Source organism: Amblyomma mixtum, chromosome 5, assembly GCF_055824585.1.
Source record: "Amblyomma mixtum isolate Tamu chromosome 5, ASM5582458v1, whole genome shotgun sequence".
Taxonomy (NCBI): domain Eukaryota; kingdom Metazoa; phylum Arthropoda; class Arachnida; order Ixodida; family Ixodidae; genus Amblyomma; species Amblyomma mixtum.
In genome coordinates, this window is record NC_143016.1 from 199,759,990 (window position 1) to 199,786,304 (window position 26,315).

Here is a 26,315-nt window from a genome sequence, read left to right on the forward strand (position 1 = left end):
AACTGCAAATCATCATGAATGAGTTAGACAGGCAGAGCAGAACGGTGGGGCTAAAAATTAACATGCAGAAAACCAAAGTAATATTCAACAGTTCAGCAAGAGAACAACAGTTCGCAGTTGGCAGAGAGGTGCTGGAAGTAGTAAGAGACTATCTCTACTTAGGGCAGGTAGTGACTGCAGATCCGGATCATGAGAAGGAAGTAACTAGAAGGATAAGAATGGGGTGGAGCGCATATGGCAGGTTCTCTCAGATCATGAATGGTAACTTACCAATATCCCTCAAGCGAAAAGTATGCAACAGCTGTATCTTACCGGTACTCACCTATGGGGCAGAAACGTGGAGGCTAACAAAGAGGGCTCAGCTTAAGTTAAGGATAATGCAGCGAGCTATGGAAAGAAAAATGATAAGTGTAACGTTAAGAGATCGGAAGCGGGCGGAGTGGGTGTGGGAAAAACGCTGAAATTGTGCTTCAAATCTGTCAATCATGAGTGATTGATGCGTAGGGATGGTGTAACGAAAGAGTACACATCCCATGTCACTGCCCTGTTAAATGGCAGCACACCCAGCTGAATGCTGAGTTGATTGGTACGCAGGACATTTGGGAGCAGTGCAGCCATGGCCGTGCAGTGCAGCGGGCATGTGGAGGAAGCAGAAAAAGAAGTAGTACATATAATAGTTGAAAATTTAGGTTAGGAACTGTTCATTTGGGCATTTTGCGGACTGTTGTACAACTTTCCAATTGGAATTTTGGGCCCAACTTGGTTGGTTGTAAACTTGATTAATGAACTTTGACTAATTATGCAGTTAAGCAGAATGCACAGTGTGACCATTATTATGTGACCATTATTTTTCAAGAAAGTGTGTGGCTTAGTAAGCATAGTAATAGAGGAGAAAAATAAGAACGGGTCCAAGGCCTGCCATATACTTGGGGGTGCATCCTGTTTCCTGTGGCCTGAGCTGCCCAGTGGGGGGGGTGTGCAGGACGTCTTCCTGGCCGCTGTGGAGGCGGGCACGGTGGTGCTGGTGGGGGCGACCACCGAGAACCCCTCCTTCTCGCTCAACGGGGCCCTGCTGTCGCGCTGCCGCGTCTTTGCCCTGGAGAAGCTGTCCGCCCCCGAGGTGGCCCTCATCCTGCACCGGGCCCTGGCCCAGCTGGACGTGGAGCTGGGGGGGGAGGAGGAGGCCCCCCCCAGGGGGTGAGCACTGCCTGTTTTCATTAGACCCAACTGCAGATAGAGGAGGGCTCCTTAGCTGGGCGAGTGCACCACACCCAGTGGGGGGAACTGCATCAAGTCAAATCTCTGTTTTCCTCGTAATGAGGATGGGGCAGTCGCAGCTCCGGGTGGCAGCTTGACTGCCCCTGCATCTGTGCATACAGCTGGCATCACATACTTTTCATACATTTGAAAAGGGAAGTGCAGGCACATGACGTAACGGACTTTGTGACTGTAAACCACACACATAAATATTACTACACAGTCAAGTGGTAAAGCACAACAAACAGTAATTATAGACATGCAAGCATGAACACCCAAGAAAAAATGGAATATGGACAAAAATACAAGAAATCTATTTAAATAAGAACTCGCGCAAGCTTCCTGTGCATTTTGCAGACGGAAATTGTGCACCGCTAGATGAATTAAGACAAAATGATTGGATTACATAAACATTTCACAAGAACAGGATCTTCAAGGATTTTTTGTAACAATGACAGACATCCAGTCTAGAGTTATTTAATTTATTCAGCACCATTAGAAGATTATATCATAATGATTTCAAGGCATAATTATTTTTGGTCATTGGAGAGTACCGCTTGTTTGTCAAACGAGTCACGTACGTACTGGGCTTAATTGTGATAAAGCTATATGAAATGAATTATTGTTATTAAGCGCTGTGCAGTTGGTCTGGATTAATTGGTATAAAGTGCTTGCATTAATTATTCTAAATTGGTCGAATAGCTCCTGTGTGTGTGAAGCAAATGGTGCATTAGCAATAATTCTTAGCACTTTCTTTTGCATTTTTACTAATTTGTCTATGTTTTTGTGAGACTACAATAGGTCAAGTGTGGAAGAAAGGTGTTATAAAGGAGGATATCTACACATTCATGCAATGTATGGCGAGGTTTGTTTAAAATTTCACTAACTTTGCACAGCTTCTTGTGGATTTCATTAACGTGACTATCACAGCTGAGTGTATTTCAAAACTCAATGCGAAGTACTTCAAATTTATCGACTAGTTTCTCTGCCAAGTAGAAGGAAATTTGGAAACACGTGTTGATTTGTTCGTTCAATGTCTACCGTGGTCTCACCGGTTGTAAAAAAGAGTTCTGTCATCAGCATATCATGTGAAGGAAACATCGGGATGATTAAGCACTTAGTCATTTATATATATGTTTTATATAGAAGTGGCACTCCAGCTATGATGCTTTTACATTGGGATGAGAATGCTTGCGGCGCCCCAGATAAGAAGCCACAAGGTCAAAAGCGTACTCCATATGAGCGTAATTCAGTAAGTAGGGTTTCATGGTTCAAAGAATGAAATGTCTTAGACAAATCGACATAATTTCCTGATGTTAGCATCTTGTCATTGATGTTTTTCAAGATTTTTTCTTTTTGGTTTGGCGGTGCAGTTTTGGTCGAGCAGCCCTTTCGAAAGCCATGCTGAGAGTTGTTCAGTAAGTTATACTTGTATAGGTACTGTGAACATCATCATCATCATCCTGACTACGCCCACTGCAGGGCAAAGGCCTCTCCCCTGTCTCCCCTGTCCTTTGCCAGTTGCGGCCACCGTATCCCTGCAAACTTCTTAATCTCATCCGCCCACCTAACTTTCTGCCGCCCCCAGCTGCGCTTGCCTTTCTTCTTGGAATCCACTCCGTTACCCTTAAAGGGTCAGTCTACTGTATTTTATTGCCAACATTTTCTTTGTGGCAATTGATAGCTCTTCACCCAAATTGCCGTTCAGCCTGGTGTGGTGTCAAGGAGTGCGGTAGAACATTTTAAAATAGAATTTTCTGATGTGGGAACCCACCTCTATGAGATGGTAGACTCATCTGGCAACCATGAAAGTCATAGCAATTTATAAAGTGCAATTTTCAAGTGCTGAGAAGATTAAAAGAAATTGGCACTGAAAGGGCATTGGTTATATATGTCGCAGTTATGCGAAGCCATATTTTGTCATTAAAAACATACAGGAATGTGAGCCCCATGACCCCGAGAGGGTGCGGCAATCAATCCAAGACGAAGCAGCGTCGCTGTGCATCTTGTTTGACAGGCAAGTTGGAATATTGTCAAGGATGAACGAACAAAACTTTGAGCCATATGAGTCAACTCCATGGTGGAAGATATTCTTCCACCGCTCATTTCATGTACGCCTAGGGTCAACCGTTTCAGAGAATTTTTCCCAGGGCAGTGGGGTACCTCAGGGATGTATCGTAACACTCTTTGTCGTAAAAATGAATTCTATTAGGAAAATAATCGCAAGGTCCATTATGTATTCCGTTTATGTTGACGATCTTCAAATAGCATGCACATCCTCCAGCATATCCACATGTGAAAGACAAATCCAGCTAACAATACCTAAACTGGCAACATGGGCAGACAGGAATGGTTTCCAGTTCTCCCCACAGTGGCCGTACTTTTTTCACTCAAACGGGGCCTGCAGAGAGATCCTGCACTACACCTAAATGAAACCGAGTTGCCTTTAAAAACTGAACACAAATTCTTAGGCATAACGTTTGACCGAAAACTCACTTTCCTGCCTCACATAAATGCGTTGAAAAAGAAAGCTTCTCGATCACTGAATTCTACACTCAAAGTTTTTTCACACAGACACTGGGGCTCTGACAGGGCAAGCCTTCTGCAGATTTATCGCTCTGTGGTACGATCCTGCCTAGATTGTGGTTGCATAGTGTATGGCTCAGCAAGGACATCGTACTTGAAACGACCAGATCCAGTGCATAATTTGGGTTTTTGTCTTTCCACTGGCGCCTACAGGACGTCACCCATAAATAGTCTTTACGTTGAAACAAACAAACCATCTCTTACAGATAGAAGAAGCATACTTACATGCTCATACGTTCTAAATATCCGTCCCCTACCAAAACATATCTGTTACGAAATAGTTACAAAGTGTCCATCTAGAACACTCTTTAATAACAAACCGCAAGCCACCAGGCCACTGCTATTGTTTGAAGAGATTTGCCAGAATCTCAGCGTACTGAACACATTACCCAGTATTGCACTAAGACAAGATCCACTGCCTTCATGGTACAAATTTCCTGCGATATGCGATTTTACCCTTACACAATTTCACAAAAAGCAAACTCCACAGCAACATATAATACAAAAACTTCTTTCACTGGAAGAAAAATACAATGGTTTCACGCACTTTTATACTGACGGTTCAAAAACGGATGCCTACGTAGGAAGCGCAGTGGTACGAGGGCATGAGAAGGAAATAATAAGACTTCCACAGTGTGCATCTATCTTCACAGCTGGATGTTATGCTGTATGCATAGCCGTAAGAAAAATAGTAACAGCAAACCGCAGGAACAGTATTACAGTTGAACCCCTTTATAAGGGACACACACCAGGGAGCAGTTTGTGTCTCTTATATGAGAGGTCTCTTATAAGCAGGGTACCATATTTTATTTTGTAACTAGCCCGTATTTCGTATTTAGGCACCCTGCGGCTAAAGAATGCAAAAAAGAAGGCCATGGCATGTAGCGAAAGCTTTATTACGTCATTTTCAAGAGCACTTACTTGGTGGGCCCCCACACCCCACAGCTCTCTCAAATTCTTTTGTTGCTGAAATAATTGTCAATGTTGGTCTGCTTGAGAGCTGTGTTGACACTGTTCTTCAGTACTGCTTGTTCCAGCTTGGAAGCTAAGCCAAGAGCTTCATGGCTGCTAGGCCAAAGCTGACCTACAGTGTTTGCTGAAATAATAATAAATATTGGTTGCGCAAGTATGTGTCCCCTCTTTGTTGTCGCAGTGGATGTAACTGCAGTTAAGGACTGATGGTACAGCACCCGAAGCTAAATGTCTGTTACAAGTGAGATTCAGTACCAAATTCAAGGATAACTTGTCCTTTACAACTGGTTGTCTCCTATATCCGGTGTCTGTTACAAAAGAGGTCCGATTAAGGACACATATGGGCCAGCCAAGCTTGTGGGTGCATAGTGTCTCTTATACCCGATTGTCTGTTACATCTGTATCTCTTATAACGGGGTTCAACTGTATATTTACACAGACTCCCTCAGTGAACTCTAGAAATGCAATTATCCCGATGCTCGGTGGCATCATGCATAACATAGTAATAGCCACAGGTCAAGGACAGAACATTAAACTCTGCTGGGTCCCGAGTCATGTCGGAATAAAAGGAAATGAGAGAGCAGACTTCTGCAGTGCTCAAGCTCGTGACAACCAAATCAGAATAGTAAATATGCCCTTTATAGATTGCGTGAACTTAATACAGTGTAAATTAAAAGAAAAATGGCAGTCACCTTGGAGCATTGAGGTAAAAAACAAGCTGCACGTAATTAAAACCAGTTTTGTGTGAGTGGCAGTGCTGCACCCACCAGGAGCATTGCAAAGAAGTGGTCATCTGTCGTCTTGGTACAGGGCACACACACCTCACCCATAATTTCCTACTAAGAAAAGGAGACAAGCCACAAGGGGAATTATGGCATGATGAGCTAACAATAAGTCATGTTTTATTTTCATTGAGAAAACTAGAACGACTTTGGAAGGAGCATTTTACAGTTTTTTATAATGAACACATACCATTCCATCCAACATTGTTCGTAGGTGAAATGCACGTGTTGACATTTCACAGGTTTTTCAGTTTTTAATAGCAGGTGTTCTAGACAAATTGTAGAGCAAATTGTAGAGACAAATAATGGTCAGCTTTTTACAACAAGCAGATTTTTTGAACCACACGTCAGCCACTCTCTCGTGAGAAGAAGGCTGAGGTCTTTATTTGATTTGTCGGGAGCCTTGACATCCTTGCGCCGCCAAGGATGGTTGCGGAGGTGACCTGACCTTCTTTAAAGCTTTTACCATAAGTCACTGCTAACATTTTGTCTTATTTTTTACTAGGTTGGACGAATGAACTTTTTAGGCCCTTTACACCACCGTTGATTTACACTTTTTTATAACACGTATATAAAATAATTTTCATACCCTGAGCTTGGTGCATGCTAGCCTTAGTCGCTTATGCGCCACTGCACCCCTGCAGGCAGCTGCGGATGGAGGCGGAGGCCCTGGACTTCCTGGCTGCCATGTGTGATGGGGACGCTCGTGCCGCCCTCAACTCCCTCCAGGCGGCTGTGGAGGCAGTCCGAGGGGGAGGGGCCCACTGCATCACTGCCCAGAGCGTCAGGGAGGGCCTCGACAGGACGCACTTCCACTATGACCGGGCAGGTCGGTGCGGCGTTTCTCTTTAGGCTACGCAGGGAGCGACACTGAAACGCTGCATGCATGCCAACAATAAGGCGTGGTGGATACAGTAAAACCTCGTTAACTGGAAAAAATGTCCGAGTTAACCGAATTTCGGATTATCGAATGTACAGTGAAAGCTCGTTAATTCGACCCCCGTTAATTCGAAAAATCGGATAATTCGACGCGCACGCGCGGTCCCTACAATTATACATAGGAGTCTATGGGGTGAAACTCTCGTTAATTCAAACAAATTTTGCCGCGCGTCGGTTAACTCTTTCCTGTCCGCGCCTATTCCCATCGATAGCCCGCTATCGATGGTTTCAAGTTCGTGATTTCCCGCTTTCTGAAGCGTTCCTGGACAACTAGCGTCATCCAGTGTGAAATAAAGGAACTCTTCTTTAAGTTTCGATTTTGGTTTGACTTTTTCCGCCAAGCGGTGATTTTTGAAGCCCCTCCGGAGTCAGCTGACCGGCGCTCCTTGTTTCCACCATGGCGTCGACGTCGCGCGCTGCTGCTGCGCCGAAACCATGCGTTTCCGCAGAAATTGATGCTCCTGAGAGTTCGTTTTTGGACGAGACCAGAAGCAGTGAGGATTCAGAAGACGACTTCGGCTCTTCAGACTTCAGCACCGACAGCGAAACTGCGTCAGACCGACCCGGAACGTCAACAGCCATGCCTCGGTAAGTTTCGCTTTCTCCCCCGAAATGTTCCGCTTTTGCTGCGCGCTTATCGGAAAAGATCAGAGTGTTCTGAAGGTCATAACTCTTATCTGCAGGGTGTCAACGTCTTTCGGGCGGGATTACTTGCCGCCGGCAGCGCAGAGAGCCGTGTTTTCGGCTCGAAGACAGCCAGGGGTCGACCTCGGCGTTGCGCGTCGGAGTGTCGCACGGCGCTCGGCGGCGTGGTCGTCAACAGCTTCATACTTTTTGACGCGCATCGCCAGGAGCATCCCGAAGCGCCAGAATTGTCGAGGACATCAAGATTTGATCAGTTCACGTTCAGACTTGAATTGATCGAGCAACTCCTCGGATTTTATGAGCCACATCCTGAGGACCCCAATGTTCGCCCTCTGTTTCCACCTCGTGATTCACCTCAGGGGCTGCAGCACAAGCCGCAGAAAATGCAAAGTATCGGAACTGCAAATTGTGCTACGAAGAAAAAAAGGTGGAACAAAAAACAAATGTTTTCTGTGAGACATGTGCGGCCAACCTCTGCTTCACGGCAACAAGGAACTGTTTCGCGTGGTGGCACGATAGTCACTAGGACTACTGTTTCCTTTCCTAGCCCAGCTAATACTGTTTGCAGCAAACTAAAATTTGCTGCAATGTTGCATCGGTCCCTGTTGTAAAAAATGTATATTTTGAAATTTTTTTATGTTTTATTTTTGTGAAGAAACTTTGATGTTTTTGTGTGTTTTTTTCTTTGTAACTACAATTTTCTTTCTGATAATTTTTTTTTCATCTCTTACTCAATAAACATGTTGACTGTGACTAATAACACTGTGCAGAGAATTTCCTCCTCTACAATTCGGTACCATACACTCCTGTACCAAGCACGTTTTGTTAAAGAAAAAAAAATATTAATGATATGACCTGAAAACCACCATTTTCCCCGCGGACAGGAACGAGTTAATTCGACTCCACTCCGCAGCCCGCCAAGCCGATGCGCCGAGAGCAAAAAGAAAAAAACACTGCCACGAGTGGCGCTACTACTATACGGCTGATAGGCCATCCTTATGGTCATCGTCATCAGCAGCATGAGAGAGGGAAGTGAGGTTAGCGGCGGCCGAAGCGGCTGGCGTCTTTTTTTTGTGCTTTGTTGTGTCGCAGCAGTCGCTATGATCGCGGTTATTTACGGCACCTTTTTTGGTGATTGCGCGCTTTGTCAGCGTGCTTACTGCGCTGCTTGTTGTTGCGACTGAGAGAAGGGTGAAAGGAGAGTGCACGGGCCTGCCTACTGGCTCAGCCGAGCCACCACCGCTGCCACGTGCAGATAGAGGATGTATCGGCTGTCACAGTCGATAGAACATGACAACACGGTTGCAGGGCAAAGGAGCCTTCGTGCTTTATTGCGCGCTGGTTTTATAGCCACCACTGGAAAGAAGGGCGACCTCCTCTCCCCAGAAGCCGACTGTGTGCGCATGTCCCGTGGCTTCCGGGACGATGACTTAGCTACCGATACAGAGGAGAGTTAAAAGATCAGAGGAAAGATAAAGACAAAAGATAAGACGGGCATCTCAGCAACAACCGTGTGGCTGAAGAAACAGATAAGCGGCCAGAGCCGCTCACCTCCTCCCCGCGCTGCTTTCGAGTGGGTAGCGCACAGTGCCTCGCCTTTGTGTCAGCTGACCGAGGATGAAATAATTGAAGTGACAGGCGCTGACCATTCATCGGAAGGTGACGATTGTGAGCAGTTGTCCCAAATGCCCAAGTGCACGGTGAAAGAAGCCGCAGAAGCCTTGTCTGTGCGGGAGGACTTCTGTGAACAAATCCCTGACGGCGCGTGTGCCGCGGAGCACCTGGCTGCTGTTAGAGCTATCGTAGTCGCTCAAATTCGCTCGAAAAAGCAGACGACGATAACAGATTTCTTTGCCAAATAAAGGTACGTCCTGTTGCGGCAAACATTGTTTTTTGTTGTTCATTCGATAATTGGACATTCGGACAATTCGACAATTTTTTGCGGTCCCGTCAGTGTCGAATTAACGAGCTTTTACTGTACCAAGAAAACGAGAAACAAATCTATGCAGCATGAACATACCTTTATTGCTTAAAAACTGCGTTATTTTCGTTTGTTTCGTCGCCGGAATCTGCGCTACAACGATCTTTCTCAACCCCATCAGGTGATGGTTTGCACGCTCACTGTCACGGGATTCTACGCAGAATTCCTCTAGAACGGCGAGAGCCTCCTGCACAGTGCGACGTCGCGGCGGCTGATCTGTATTGTCATCATCGGAACACTCATTCTCCTCTATGCCGAGCACTTCCGATATGATGTCATCGTCAGTCAGCTGGCCAGCCACAGCAACACCATCGTCAATGGCAATGTAGTCGGCAAGCTGGACATCAGCAGGCAGGAGAAACTCCAAGCTCCTGTCATCCGTCGCTTGGTCACCCATGCTTTCAGCGTCCTCTACATCACAATCGTCAGGGCGGGCTGTGCCTGAAGGAGTTCGCAATGATCTCGGCCGACGTGTTGCTCCAGGCATGGGCCAAGATGTGGACCGCGCTGAGGAGGCTTGTGTCCCATTCGCGCTCAGCCTCCCTGCAGAGCAGCATCCTCTCCATCACGTGCCCTGGTCCAGCGTGTTTGGCGGCACGAATGCAAGCTCGATGCATTCCAGCCCTGTCACATTGGTGTGTGCGCTGCAGTTGTCCACGACAAACAAAACCGTGTGGTTTTTGGCGGAGAAGCGGCGGTCGAGCTGCCGCAGCCAGGTTTGAAAAATATCCATGGTCATCCACAGGCGGCGAACGTTCTTAAAGCACCTATGGTGATTTGCTTTGCCTATCACAACAAGTGGTAGACGCTTCGTGCCCAACATATTTGTGGCGAGGAGCACAGCTATCCTTTCTTTGCTCCTCTTGCCTCCAACGCACGGGTCACCCTTGAACATGATCGTTTTGTTCGGCAAGGCCTTGAAAAAAAGTGCCATTTCATCGGCGTTGAAGATGTCGGCAGGTTCGTAACAAGCCAGGTATCGGGGAAGCTCGGTCAACTTCCAATCAGTGATGCAACGTTCATCTACCGCTGCCTTCTCACCACATACGTTCCTGAAGACCAACCCATGTCTTTCTTTGAAGCGCGCGAACCATCCTTCAGACGCACTGAAAGAATCAACGTATCTCTCAGCCTGCTGACAGATCAGCGGCCCACTCAAAGGAAGTTGCCCGCTGCGCATATCTGCGATCCATCGTAGCAACGCACTTTCTAACGCCGGATGCGCTGCCGTCCTGAGCCTTTTTCTTGCTCCGGTGAACTTCCGCTGTCAAATGCTTGGAGAATTTTTTCTTTGTTCTTCACGTGGTCACTCAGTGTGCTACGCTTGAGGCCAGACTTTTTCATTATCTCTTGCCGAGAAACGCCTTCACCGACCTCCCTTAATATCTTGACTTTCGTTTCTAAATTATTGGCCGGCTGCTGTTGCCACTTCGCTGGGGGGGGTGGCCGCCATAACAGCAAAGCGTGACGGCAGAGACAGCACGCACCAGTCCACGCGCAATGTGGCTTGTCACACTCGCAACTGAAAGAAAGCAGATGCAGCGTCGGCGTAGATGTGGCGGCAGTGACAGCGCGCACCAGAAGTCGAACGCAAACGAGTCCGCACACGACACGGCTTTTCACACACTCGCAAAAGAACACACCTGCAGCGTAGGCGTAGCGTGGGTCGAATGGGCAGGGCAGCACGCGCATAGATCCGGTGACAAAGTAAGCTTAGCAAGCCGTCCCGTCGTCCTTTGCAACTTTTAGTGGTTGCTGGATGCTCGTCAAGTGCGCTGGGTGGTGGCTAGTGCCACCTGGCCACTGATCGCTCTCTCACTATCATCATCACATCTCTCGCCTCCTGCGGCCGTTTCTCGTCTTGTTTCGGTTTGTGTGGCTCTCCTCGGCTGCGCCGGCTTCGTTGTCGATTAGGGGTGTTTGAACATTCGGGCCGCTGAGTATGGACGTTGCGATAGCTCTCGCCGGGGTTGTCCGAGTTAACCGATACCCGGCTAAATGCTGCCGAGTCAACAAGTGTTTAACACCATTGAACTACACATATTTTTGGCGGGACCGCGGTGCGTGTCCAAGTTAGCTGAATTTCCGAGTTATCGAGGTCTGGGTAAGCGAGGTTTTACTGTATAAACTTCCGGTTTGAGCAGCGTAACCAACATATAACGTGCCTTCTTTTGGACTTTTGGTGTGCTTCAGATGCGTCTTGAGAAAAAACAGCGCTTGCAGACAAAGGACCAGAACAAGGAGGACACACAACTGCGCTGACTTACAACTTTATTTCAGAAGGCAGCCAATCCACGCCTTTTATTGTTGTTAGTCAATAAAAGTTGTTAGTCAGCGCAGTTCTGTGGCCTTCTGGTCCTTTGTCTGCAAGCGCTGTTTGTTCTCAACGTGTACCTCAACCAACTCGCCCAGCAACACACCTTGCTTCAGATGCTATGCCCCAAACTAGGTGGCAGTGGTTTATGTATGATTGAAATGCAGTAAAAGCCCCTGTTAATTCGGATAATTCGGACAGCCGCCTGAGTGCGCATGCAAGTCTGCGGCATCACAAGGTTGTTCATTCAGACGCCAGGGGGATCGCATGGGTTAATTGGGACAGACCGTGTCGACGTGCTGGCCAGGTGATCGTCCAGACATTCGCCCGCAGGCCTGGACTGCAGATTGCCTTGTCTCCCGCTCCTCTCTGATGTGTGCGCAAAGGCAGGTTCCCGTCAGTGGGCTGAGAGAGACATGCAGGGCTGAATGGTTGGTATGGCATGCTGAAGATTTTTATGCCAGCCAAAGAAGACGCACACACAAGAGAGAACCACACAGGACAAAGGCTGGACTAGGAGCTGAATATTTTATCAAAAACCAACCACTCAGTAATATACCCACGCATGCGCCAATCTAGGACCGGTAACTAGGCAACATGATTGAAGAAAACAAATTCATTAGATTTCTTAGAAAACAAATTCCATCTCTTGCTATCACATGTAATGAATTTGTTTTCTTCAATGATTATTGTTGTCCAGTCACTGGTCCTGGCTTGACACCTGCGTGGGTCTGAGTGGTCCGTTTTCAATGAAATTTTCAGCTGCTAGTCCAGCCCTTGTCCTGTGTGGTTCTGTCTCGTGTATGTGTCTTCTTCGGCTGGTAAAAAAAAAGTAAAAAACATTTCTTTGGCATGCCGAGAGAGAGAGAGTCTGGCCGCATAGTTTCGCTTTCTGAACTTTGCCGCTAGCCTGTGGCGATGGCGGCAATCTGCTTATGCGTACAAGCACGCCAGCGGAGCCTTTGATGCAACTCCCCTGTCGTAGCGTGGAAGTGGAACTTCACTTGCAAAGCGGCAGGAAATTGCTGCCTCCGTAGCTGAGAATAAATGGTTGTGGGCATAGATGGTACCAGCAGAGAGGATGCGAGATGGCGATCACGAGACAGGACGCTCAAGAGGAGCTCGAGATCGCGTGAGCGCCAAAACAAAGCCAAGGGGCCACGGCACTGCTCACGAAATGCCTCGCCACTCACCGTTCCTGCTGTTCCAGGTGCTGGTGCTCACCGGCTATCACCTGCCTGTTTCACCGACTTGCCGACCGGTTCCGCAATCTTGCGGCGCTAGCTGGTTTCTGGACGGCTGCGGCTGCTCATCCGATCATCTGTGCGCACCCCTGCCGATTTTGGACACTTTCCACGGTCGGGCCTGGCAACATGCTACATTATCAGCTGACAAGGACACCTACATAAAGCACTCGGATTTCACCGCCCCCTTGGGCCACGGCACTGCTCACGAAATGCCTCGCCACTCACCGTTCCTGCTGTTCCAGGTGCTGGTGCTCACCGGCTATCACCTGCCTGTTTCACCGACTTGCCGACCGGTTCCGCAATCTTGCGGCGCTAGCTGGTTTCTGGACGGCTGCGGCTGCTCATCCGATCATCTGTGCGCACCCCTGCCGATTTTGGACACTTTCCACGGTCGGGCCTGGCAACATGCTACATTATCAGCTGACGAGGACACCTACATAAAGCACTCGGATTTCACCGCCCCCTTGGGCCACGGCACTGCTCACGAAATGCCTCGCCACTCACCGTTCCTGCTGTTCCAGGTTGGTTATTACGAGTGTTCTTGTTACCGTGATGATGATGTCTGTCTTGTAGCAGTGTCGTGGCCACCCCATATTCTGAAACGTTTCCGCTCGGCGGCAGCGTACATTTGGCGCATTTTGGTCCTGGGTGGGGACGTTGAAACAAACCCAGGCCCTATGACGAAGGGCCAAGAGGAAAAGCTCGAACTGGTATATGAAACTGTTCAAAGGCTTGAGATGAACCACACGAATATCCTCGAAAGTGTTAACAAGATTCTTACAATTCATATTGGCTTGCAAAATGAAATGAAGACTTTAAACGATCGTGTGCATGAACTTGAACTTAAAATCGAGTCTATTCCAGTTCTTCAAAGTGACTTACTGTCTTTAGCTACCCGTGTGCAGGAACTGGAACTTAAAAAACAGTCAGTGCCTACCACAGTATCTGCCACGAGTTGTACACACGATGTATCCAACATTCAAGTAAAACTTGACGACCTGGAAAATCGTTCCCGCCGGTCTAACATTCTTTTTTATGGTGTTCAGGACACTGATGAGTCTGAAACTTGGGAAGACTCTGAGCGTCTTGTGAACGAATTCTGTTCTAGCAAACTTGGTATCACGTTGTCTTCCTTAGCCCGTGCTCACCGCATAGGCCGTTTTTCTCAGGAAAAAAAGAGACCCATTATTGCTAAGCTGTTCAACGAAAAAGAAGTCGAAACGCTTATGAGTAAGGGCTATAAACTCAAAAATACCGATTTCAGCATTTCGCGAGATTACTCGAAAACGGTTCGTGAGAAACGCAGCCAACTGTGGAAGTATGCCAAATCAGTAAAAAAAGAAGGTGACAAGGTCCGTTTGTCTTTTGATAAACTGCTTATCAATGGTGTCTCGTATTTCTGGGATGATCAAACCAGTAGCGCAGTGCGCGTGTCCCTTGCCTGACGCATCCCTTCCAGTTCTCGTAAAGTGGCTGGCAAACCACCCGGGCGGCCAAACGCACAGCGTTGCTCCAATTACGATGTCAGTTTTCTGTACACTAACATAAGGAGTGTTCTTTCTAAAAACGTAGCTCTTTCTTCTTTAATTGATTCATGCTGCTCCTCGGTCATCGCGCTTACCGAGACTTGGTTAAATGACATGGTTCCTGATGATGTCATTTTCGCCTGTGACTCCGAATTCAACATATTTCGTTGTGACCGCACGGGCCGTAGAGGTGGCGGTGTCCTTCTGGCTGTCAGTAAAGTGCTCACTGCTGTGCCTATCGAGGTCACGTCGTACATAGAATCGGTATGGGTTCGGTTGAGTTGTGGTCCCACGGTCGCCATCATTGGCGTCATTTACCGCCCTCCGGACATGAATTCTTCATTCGCAAGTCAGTTTTCTAATTTACTAAGCGATCTTACTTGTCGTTTTCCGAATTCAAGCTTACTTTTACTTGGTGACTTTAACTTTCCGGCTATTAACTGGTCGTCTTTAACAGCTCCTGCCAATGATCCCGAAGCTCAGGCTTTCCTCCAGTCCTGTCTCGATTTCTCTTTGCAACAACTTATTTCTGAACCTACGCGTCGTTCCGCCACTACAGCCAATATTCTCGATCTTATCTTGACAAGTGATCCTTACCTTTGCTCCAACATTGCGCTCTTAGAAGGCCTTTCCGACCATTCCATAATCACGGGTAACCTGAATTTTGTGCCCCATAAAAAGGTAACTCGTACTAAACAAATAAGGTGCTACAACCGAGCAAACTTCGGCGAAATAAACGCTCAGTTGTCAGTCTTCGCTGATCATTTTCTTCACGATTTTTCGTCACACTCCGTGGAAACGAACTGGAACCTGTTCAGCGTGAAACTTGCTACTCTCATTGACAGATTCATACCCGTCATCAGTATCCCCTGCACTAACACAGCACCTTGGTTTAAATGCATCTACGTCGCCTGAATAACAAGAAAAAGCGCCTTTACAGACAAGCCGACAAGAACAGACACTCCGAATCTTGGCAACGGTACAAACTATGTGATAAGGAATATCAGTCTGAGTTGATATCTGCACGTAGGCACTTCTTCACACACGATCTACCGGCAATGCTAACAAACAATCCACGGAAGTTCTGGCAGATAATAAACCCCGCTAATCATCCTGACATTACTCTTACTAACGCGGAAGGCAGCAGTGTTCAAGTGGCCGAATGCGCCGAACTTTTCAATAACGCATTCACATCCGTTTTTACCCGTGAAGATCTCCCTCTACCTCCTGTTTCTGTCAGCACTTCTAATACATCAATGTCCGAAATATTTATCAGTGAGACCGGTATCTTATCCTTACTAGGGAAGCTTAAAACAACATCAGCATCAGATCACCTTGGCTTTAATAACAAAATACTCAAAAATTCATCTCATGGTATTCATCGCATCTCGTCCGCTATTTTTTCACAATCTCTATCATCAGGCGTGATTCCGCTGGACTGGCGCCTAGCTAAAGTTGTGCCAATTTTCAAGTCTGGCGATCGTTCCTCACCACTAAATTACCGACCCATTTCATTAACTAGCACTGTTTGCAAACTTCTTGAACACATAATTCACTCGCAGGTAATTAACTATCTTGAAGAACATAACATTATCTTTAAATATCAACATGGGTTCCGTAAAGGCTACTCTTGCGAAACGCAACTTGCCGGATTCATTCAAGACATACATTTATCGATTGATGCTGGCATTCAAGTAGACTCCATATTTCTTGATTTTTCTAAAGCTTTCGACAGAGTACCTCACAACCGGTTATTAATGAAACTAGCACTGCTTAATATTAACCCTCTTGTCATTGCATGGGTTAAAGATTTTCTGTTTTCCAGGTCTCAATTTACAATTTACAACCACAATTCGTCTTTCAGCCAAGTACACTCTGGCGTCCCACAAGGAAGTGTGCTTGGCCCCTTACTTTTCCTAATATTTATCAACGATTTACCGGATTCCATTTCTTCCCATATCAGACTTTTTGCTGATGATTGTGTAATTTATCGCAAAATTTATTCTAACACCGATTGCCAATCCCTTCAATCTGACCTGGATTCAGTAACAGCATGGTGCTCAACCTGGCTTATGCAACTTAATCATTCAAAAACTAAATTGATGTCTTTTACTAACCGAATGTCTCGAATTCAAACAGCATACTCCTTAAATAATAGCTCACTCGAGCTAGTCACCACGTATAAGTACTTAGGACTTCACCTTCATTCAGACTTAGCATGGAACCACCATATTAACCTTATGCTTGCATCTGCTAATCGGTCATTAGGTCTCTTAAAACATAACCTAAAGCATGCTCCTCCTCACCTCCGTGCTCATGCCTATACCACTCTAATTCGACCTAAAATTGAATATGCCTCGGCTATTTGGGACCCTTACCAATCTTACCTAATAAATAACATTGAATCATTGCAGAACCGCGCCGTTCGTTTTATTTACTCCGATTATTCACGTAACACCAGCGTCACAGCCTTAAAGAAACGCGCAGGTCTCCAGGATTTATGTCTCCGCCGTAAAATTGCACGACTGTCACTTTTTCATAAACTTTATCATCATCCATCACTTCATAACGACTTTTTTTCTTTGCCTACTTCGATTTTTGACCGCCGCGATTATCCCTTTAAAGTTAGACGTTTCACGTGCAGGACATTTATCTATGCGCATTCATTCTTACCACGCACAATATCTGACTGGAACACTCTGCCTTCACATATCGCAACCACCACTGATCCTGATAAATATTTTAAACTTATATCTTCAATAACTACTGCTTAACTCTTCGCATACATTGTTATTTTATTTGTTCATGGCTTCCTTTTTTGCAGGGTTTGTTACTAAAAAGATTCATCGTATTAGTGTTCTGTTTGTATAATTTTAATAATGCAGTAATCTTCGTTCTTTGCCGCGCTGCCATTCTTTTGATTCTTTTGCTTACTTATATGTCATGCAAAGTGTCTTATTTGTGCTTTTGTTGTTTGTTTTATATTTGTGGTTTTTTTTTATTCTGTTCAATTGCCTGTGCCCCCCCTATGTAATACCCTCCCGAGGGCCTTTAGGGGTATTCTGTATAAATAAATAAATAAACCGCTGCGTTGCATATCGCAGTGTCGATAATCATGTTTAGTTAAACTTCTTTAAGTTGTGGACAAGTGTCTCTCGGGTGGCCAAGTGCATTCTCTTGGGTCGTTGGAATGATAAGGCAACTTGCAGGTGTCACTGGCAGATGAGGATATGAGGATAGCTGAAGGGAGCCCATGCTGTAACTTGAACGAGGAAGCAGAGCGGATCAGGAAGCCGCATTCTCTTGGGTCGTTGGAATGATAAGGCAACTTGCAGGTGTCACTGGCAGATGAGGATAGCTGAAGGGAGCCCATGCTGTAACTTGAACGAGGAAGCAGAGCGGATCAGGAAGCCGCATTCTCTTGGGGCGTTGGAATGATAAGGCAACTTGCAGGTGTCACTGGCAGATGAGGATAGCTGAAGGGAGCCCATGCTGTAACTTGAACGAGGAAGCAGAGCGGATCAGGAAGCCGCATTCTCTTGGGTCGTTGGAATGATAAGGCAACTTGTAGGTGTCACTGGCAGATGAGGATAGCTGAAGGGAGCCCATGCTGTAACTTGAACGAGGAAGCAGAGCGGATCAGGAAGCCGCATTCTCTTGGGTCGTTGGAATGATAAGGCAACTTGCAGGTATCACTGGCAGATGAGGATAGCTGAAGGGAGCCCATGCTGTAACTTGAACGAGGAAGCAGAGCGGATCAGGAAGCCGCATTCTCTTGGGTCGTTGGAATGATAAGGCAACTTGCAGGTGTCACTGGCAGATGAGGATAGCTGAAGGGAGCCCATGCTGTAACTTGAACGAGGAAGCAGAGTGGATCAGGAAGCCGCATTCTCTTGGGTCGTTGGAATGATAAGGCAACTTGCAGGTGTCACTGGCAGATGAGGATAGCTGAAGGGAGCCCATGCTGTGACTTGAACGAGGAAGCAGAGCGGATCAGGAAGCCGCATTCTCATGGGTCGTTGGAATGATAAGGCAACTTGCAGGTGTCACTGGCAGATGAGGATAGCTGAAGGGAGCCCATGCTGTAACTTGAACGAGGAAGCAGAGCGGATCAGGAAGCCGCATCATAGTGCTCTTCTGACATCCGCTAAGTTTTTAACCTGTAGCCTTCTTTGGTAACCTGAATGAAGAAGAATCTCTTGACTGGTGAACATCGGGAGTGTTCTTTCGAGTGAGTGCACTTTTTGGTGGTCGTTTCTGGGTTTGCTCGGGAGACTAATACCCTCAGATGCAGTAGTAGAAGGGTGCAATGGTTTTGTAGTCAGAGCGTCCTTCGACATTTTTGAAGGATGGAAGAAGCTTTGGATAGATTGGTGCTGCTTCACTTGCTGTGTAAGCTTTAGCAGTGAAAACAAAAAAAAGAAGCAGTGAACGTGATTATCGAATTTTCATGTTGGTTCCTTACCTTTTACTGCATGATTTCCTGCAACGGGTCTGCTTCCCGGGGTAGCCCATTTCACGCTCTCTTGTTTCCTAAGGCAGGACACCTTTTCCTGGTCATAAATTGTGTGCGTGCACTTGGTGAGCTTGCGGCAGGCCAGCATGGACCGGGGGGGTGCCATCTGGTGGTGGTGATTGGTTCTGGACTTGGTGATTGTATCGATCGCTTCATGCAGAGACGTGACACATCAGTAGCTAGGCCAGAAAAGACACCCGGTCCTTTATTGCGCATAGATTTATAGCTGCGGCTGCAGCGAAAGGAAGGGAAGAAGGGGCGTTGGTATGTTATCAGGCCGCTTGCTTGATAGCCACATCTGATACATCTTCTTTCCTCTGTGAAAAGATCAGTTTTGACAATGCTTTGAGAAATTTGCCGAAACTTGTGATCATAAGTCAGCCGTTTAGGTTCCAGGCATGGCCGGGTTGTCCTGCGTGGAATGGCTGGCATGCTTGATCCAGCAGCTGCACCTGATGCTGTGAGCTCAGTGCTTGTGGCAAGTCCATCACGTGGCTCACCCTGACCATCGGCAGTACTAGGACTTGAGGGTCTGCTGGCCTCGGAGCTGATGTCCGCGTCGTCGTCGCTGTCATCGATGACGTTGTAGTTCGCAGCAGATGTTGCCTATTCCGCCTTAGAAGACGGTCGTTGTCCATTCTCACGATGTGCGATCGTGGAGCCACCTTCTGGAGAACCATCACTTTGCGCGACCACTGGCGGCCGTCACGAACCCGCACCGTGTCTCCTTGCTGCAGTGGAGGCAGTAGTTTGCCCTTGGACGACTGGCGGTGCTTGACTACCGGGCGCTTCTTTTTGATGCTGCATTCAGGCAGAGTAGTGCGCAGCCGACGACCCTGCAACAATTCTCCCGGTGATTGTCCGTCCTCTAATGAGGACGCGCGATATGATAAAAGACCCATCCAGAAGTCGTCACGAGACTGCAGTTTTCTTCATAATGCGCTTCACTATTTGTACTCCTTTCTCGGCCAAACCATTCGACCGCGGAAATTCAGGGCTCGAAGTACAGACAAAGTCATAGCGCCGTGCAAACTCCGCGAACTCTTGGGAAGCAAACTGAGGTCCGTTGTCGGTACACACTTGGGTAGGAATTCCGTACCGCGCAAAAATAGACGCAACCTTTGTAACGACTTCGCGCGCAGTGGTGACAGCGAGTTTCTCAACGTCTGGAGAGTTTGAATGCGCATCAAACACCACGACGTACATGTCACCAGCGAAATGAAAAAGGTCGATTCCCAACCGGTGTCATGGCACCTTGGGTGTTGGCCACAAAATAAAAGGCTCAGATGCTTGCTTGTAGGCGTACTTATGACATGCGCTGCATTTGAGAATGAACGTCTCAATGGCACTGCCCATTCCTGACCAGAAGATCAGGCCCCGAGCTCTGGCTTTACTTTTATTCAGCCCAAGATGTCCCGCGTGCAACTTCTGCAGCATCTCCACTCTCATTGTCTTCGGTACGACAATTTTGCATCCTTTCAGCAGTATTCCATCAATTTCCGATAGTTCTGCTGCAAATGGCCTTAACTCTCCTTCAATCGTAGTTCCTTGTGCCACCTGCTCCAAGACTTTGCTCTAGTATGGATCCGCTAAAGTCTCACTTTGCAGGCGCCGTTTTGTTGGTGTGCTTACTATGCTTGAGAGGACCTGTACAGCAGGAACGTCGACGTCTTCGGTTGACTCCAGGACGGCAATGAAGGCAGGAGCACGGGACAGCATGTCCGCCAACAGCAGGTCCTTGCCAGGAACAAACTGCAGTTCGTAGTCTTAACGAAGAAGACGAATAAAGAAACGCTGCAGCCTTGGTGGCATATCTCCGATTGCCTTTTTCGCGATTGCCAGCAAAGGTCTGTGATCCGTTTCAATGACAATCTTGCGGCCATATACCAGCTGGTGAAACTTTTCGCATGCGAAAACAATGCCCAGGGTTTCTTTCTCGATTTGCGAGTACCGTGTTTCGCTATCGGTGAGCGCTCGCGAAGCGTACATGACTGGGCGCCACTCACTGCCATGCTTCTGCAACAATGCTGCGCCTAACCCTAGCCCAGATGCGTCAGCCGAAATGTTGGTTTCTTTCTTCGCATCAAAGAAGGCCAGCACAGGAGGTGTTGTTAATGCTTCGCAGACAAAGGTCAGATGCGTTCTGTCGACCAAACCATTTCCGACCTGAGCAAACGCCTAGCAGACCTGGAAAGCCTCTTTCAGGACATTGCTACCCTAAAATCTGATCTAGAATCCGTCAATTCCATTGCCGCCGGGACGGCAGCTCTTGTTACTAACCTTGAGGCCCGAATAGACGACACAGAAAACAGATCACGCCGCAACAACCTGATATTCTATGGCCTTCCAGATTCCAATCCGCGCGAATCATTCATCGAATCTGAAGAAATAATAATTAAGCACTGTCAGGATAAGTTAAAGTTAACATTAGAGCCCAGTCAGATAGAGCGTGCCCATCGCTTGGGACGCCATAACGAGGACCGCCAACGGCCAATTATAGCAAAATTCGTCTCCTTCAAAACCAAAGAAACTATCCTTTCCAAATGTCCTATGCTGAAGGACACGAACTATAGCATCGGAGAAGATTTTACCTGCTCTGTCCAAAAAGCCCGCAAACATCTTGTCGCATTTGCAAGAGCAGAAACCGGACCGTTTTCTTTGCGGTACAAGACCCTATTTCTCGGCAAAAAACGCTACACTTTTGATGCTGCCACCGAAATGGTGAAAGAAATAGCATAGCACTCACCGCACAGTCGTCACTTATCTAATCCTCGCCATACCTCCCCTCGACAGAATATTTCTTTTTCGGTTATCTGTACTAATATACGCAGTCTGCTTTCAAAGTGCGATAGTGTATCCAGCCTTGTATCTTCAACAGGATCTAACCTGCTTGTGTTGACAGAGACTTGGCTGACCGATAATGTGGGCGACACTGAAGTTCTGTGCAACTTACCTAATTTTAACCTTTTCCGTGCCGATCGCAAAGGCCCCCACGGAGGGGAGGCGTCCTTATCGCTACCAGCAATCAACTACAGTGTTCCCACATTAACATCCAATCTGACCTCGAAATATTATGGCTGCTTTGTCGTGCCACGCCAGTGTCTATACTAATTGGTGTTTGCTATAGGCCCCCCCACAATAACCCCGAATTCCCTCGAAAGCTGCACAACATTCTGAACCAACTTACAACAAAACACCCTAATGCACACGTGCTCCTTTTTGGAGATTTTAACTATCCTGACATAGATTGGAATAACCCTTATCAGCCTACTTTTAGACAGCATGAATCACAGGAGTTTGTGGATGTGTGCTTAAATTTTAATCTTACTCAATTAGTAACCCAGCCTAAACGCATCGCCGGAGACTCCGCAAACATTCTTGACCTTATACTATCTAGCCACCCCGAATGCCTCAACTCCATTACTTATCTCCGGGAAATTAGTGATCACAAAGTCATCCATGCGTCTTTTACCTTCACTCCAACAATAAAAGAAACTTCCAAAAAAACAATCACCCTTTATAACAAAGGTAACTATGAGGCTATAAACAGGGCGTTGGAAGCTTACTTCCCATCTTTTCAGCACTCTTTCCCGGAACAAACCATCCACGAAAATTGGTTGATGTTTATTCATAAAATCAACGAACTTACTAACAAATATGTTCCCAAATGCAGCTTCCGTGCAACCAAACAGAAACCATGGTTTACCAAGGCTCTAGGCAGACTAGAAAACAAAAAGAAACGCTTGTTCCGCAGTGCTAAACAGACTGGAAATGACTACGCATGGGAAAAATATTACGCTGCCGAAAAGACATACCTGGTCACAGTAAAAAACGCTAAACGCTCATTTTATCATACTGACCTACCCAACATACTTAAAGATAACCCGACTAAATTCTGGCAGCTTTTAAATCCGCAATCTATACGCACTATTACCTTAACTGATGATTCCGGGCGTGCTGTTTCCGATGTCAAGTGTGCTAACATATTTAATTCTGCTTTCGCATCTGTATTCACTCATGAACAGGAACCGCCCCCCCTCAAGACAGCAAATGACCAAAGAAGTTTAATGCCAGCCGTTACTTTCTCTGAGGCCGGCATATCATGTCTCATAGATAAACTAAAACTGTCATCATCTGCCGGCTTTGACGAAATCAACACCAAGGTACTAAAAAACGTTAACCATACTTCTGCCAAATTTTTATGCCTGCTGTTCTCACAGTCTCTTTCTACAGGTGTCATACCCCATGACTGGAAAGTGGGGAAGGTCGTTCCAGTCCACAAGTCGGGTAACAAAGATTCACCACTTAATTACCGACCCATATCACTCACCAGCATACCATGTAAACTCATGGAACACGTCATTTATTCTTTAACAATGCACTTTCTGGATTCAAATAATTTTTTTCACTCATCGAAGCACGGATTTCGCAAAGGATACTCATGTGAAAGTCAACTAGCACTTTTCGTTCATGACTTGCATGCCAACCTTGATGCTAACCTCCAAACTGACGCAATTTTTCTCGACTTCGCTAAAGCATTTGACAAGGTACCTCATAACCACTTATTTCTGAAACTCTCTCGCCTAAACTTGCATCCCGACATACTAGCATGGATAAAAGAATTCTTAACTCACCGCTTCCAATCAGTCGTTGTCAATAACCAAATGTCTGACCTCCTACCACTCTCCTCAGGCGTGCCCCAAGGATCCGTCCTTGGGCCACTCTTGTTTCTAATTTATATTAACGACCTACCTGAGAAATTAGATTGCCATATTCGGATGATTGCTGATGATTGTGTTATTTACAGAACAGTCACTAACACCTTCGACCAACAATCCCTTCAAAATAATTTAACTCATGTGCAAGACTGGTGCGGTGAATGGCTAATGACACTTAACACAAGTAAATGCAAATATATGTCGTTCCATCGTCGCCGTTACCCTCTTCTGTTCCAATACAGCATATCTAACGTTCCTCTCGATCTTGTCTAATCATACAAATACCTTGGTGTCCATATTTGTCATGATGTTACATGGAATACGCATATTTCAAACATCATATCATCCACCAACAGAACACTAGGATTCTTAAAGCGTCACCTATGCTCTGCACCTCAGCATGTCAAGCTCCTCGCATACAAATCATTAGTCAGACCAAAATTAGAATATGCATCTCCCATCTGGTCTCCAAAGCAAGCATATCTCTGTAATTCCATTGAAGCAGTTCAAAACCGAGCAACTAGATTCATTCATTCGTCGTATTCTTTTGATATCAGCATATCATCCCTCAAATCACAGTCCAGCCTACCTAACCTTGCTCATCGTCGCTACATTGCTAGTTTATGTTTGTTTCACAAGTTTTTTTACTCTGAGCTACGACAGGAACCCTGCATCTGCGCACCACCACCACGCATCTCCCTCCGCACCGGCCATCAGCAGCAAGTGTCACGACCTCGCTTCCGCACCACTACATTTTCTTCATCATTCTTCCCCCGGACCACGAACGACTGGAATGGCCTTCCCCGAGAACTTGCTGCTATCACATGTCAATCATTGTTCATCAAAGAAATCACGCGTGTACTTGCTCAGTGATAATCTTATATTTGTATAACTTTCAACTTATCTGTGAGTCATTCTGTTTTTCATTTCTGTGTGCCCCACCCCTTATGTAATACCCTCTAACACGAGGGTCTTTAAGGTGTTAAAGTTAAGTGAAGTGAAGACCTCTTTCCACTCACGCTCATGAGCCGAACTCCAGTCAAAAACGACGTTCTCCTTCGCCAAGCTGCGAAGTAGGGACGTTTTATCGCTCAGTCGAGGCACGTACTTGCGGAAATAGTTAACGACTCCAAGCATTCTGCGTACTGCATTTTTGTCATTCGGGTGTGGCATAGCTTGAATGATTGAAATTAGATCAGAACTCGGCAGTATGCCATGTTCACTGATGACGTCTCCAAGAAATGTTATTTCCTTCACACCGAAGGCACACTTCTCACGGTTGAACGTAAGACCAGCTTCCTCTGCCGTTCTCAGTGCTGCTCGCAAGCGCTCATCATGCTGCTGCTTGCTGTTGCCACAGATTAGCACGCCGTCAACATATACATGAACCCCTGGCAGGCCGTCGAAGATCTCTGCGAGCGTCTTAGACTTCACTAGCAGACGAAATACCGAAAGGGAGCCGAAGGAATCGGTAGCGGCCGAACGGAGTCGCAAACGTGCATATTTACGACGTGGCCTCATCTAACGGTATTTGGTGGAAGCCGGAGTTCGCGTCAAGGCGGGAAAACAGTCGGGCCCCTGACAATTCGCACTCAATGTCTTCACGTCCGGGCATAAGGTAGTGCTCACGCATGATGTGCTTGTTAATTTCTCTTGGGTCCATGCACACCCGGAGGCTTCCATTCTTTTTGCGAACTATGACCAAGGGACTCACCCATTCGGTGGGCTCGTCTACCGTTTTGATGATGGACGCCTTCTCCATGCGGTTGAGCTCTTCACGTAGTGGTTCCCTTAGGGAGAAGGGTACCCTCGTAGCTGGTTGTACCACTGGAACCGCACCGGGCCGCAGGACCATCTTGTGGTGTCGTTTGACGCAGCCGGTTCCACTGAAAAGGTGCGGGGCCGTTTGCTCTGGTGTTTCATGCCCATCTTGCATGTTAACGGCATTGACAACTGTTGGGATGAGGCCAAGTTGCAGGCACGTGTTAAAGCCAAGGATTGCTTGTCAGCCTTTTTTCACGATAAAAAAATTCGTCTCGTGCTTCGCTTTGTTCAGGAGCAGTGATGCTGTGGCGACACCCACGTGCTTGATAACGCTGCCATTGTAGGCAGTCAGAACCGCTGTACTCTTGCGCAGGGGCGTTGTACTGCAGATGCGTCGAAAGATGCTGAGAGGAAGAAGGTTTGCCTGGGAGCCCGTGTCAACTTTGAAACTGAGGACGCATCCGGCAATCTGGCCTTGCATTGTCCAATCTAGCCCTGCTTGCCTGTTGACACCACATATGCTGACGTCCAAAACTTGGAAGTTTTCATCGCTTTCCACCTCCTCCTGTACTTGGTTGACTTCTTCTGCAGCACAACGAGAAATGATTCATTCTGTTGCAAGTGTAGCAGCGCTTCCCGTAAGCTGGACACTCTCGCGGCGCGTGCGCCTGGTTGCATTGCTTGCATCGAATCCGCCTTTCTTTACCAGGCTGGTTTCTTACAGCGTAGTCAACGTGGACGTCTCCTTTGGACCAGGTAGCATTTTGCTGCGCGGCAATCTCCGCTGCCTTACACATCTCTTCTGCTTTCTGCAATGTGAGACTCTTATCTCATAGCATTTTTTCTCTGAGCGGGGTACTATTAGTGCCGAAAACAATCTGGTCTCGTACCATGGATTCTTCAAGGCCACCAAAATTTCAGAGCTTAGCTTGCGTCCTGAGATCTCGTGCAAAGGGCTCAAATGGCTCGGACTCACCTTGCACCCGCATACGAAATACATGCCTCTCGTAGACTTCGTTTTCTTTTTTGTGTCGTAATCATCTTTGGACTCATCTTTCGTGAAGATGA

General features: G+C 46.9%; 1 protein-coding gene across 13 annotated transcripts in view; it reads left to right on the top strand.

The window, feature by feature from the left end:
- Nucleotides 1-26,315, top strand: part of LOC149345410 (ATPase WRNIP1-like) — a 76,341-nt gene that overhangs the window by 14,628 nt on the left and 35,398 nt on the right. For 5 of the 13 annotated variants that reach the window (XM_089546632.1, XM_089546630.1, XM_089546626.1 and 2 more), the window contains exons 4-5: nt 983-1,197; nt 6,242-6,426. In XM_089546632.1, coding sequence (XP_089402758.1) covers nt 983-1,197; nt 6,242-6,426 — 400 coding nt within the window. Of the gene's footprint in view, nt 1-982; nt 1,198-3,194; nt 3,279-6,241; nt 6,427-12,686; nt 17,798-26,315 lie in introns of those variants that run through there. The other 8 variants (XM_089546625.1, XM_089546624.1, XM_089546621.1 and 5 more) reach the window with 3 other exon arrangements.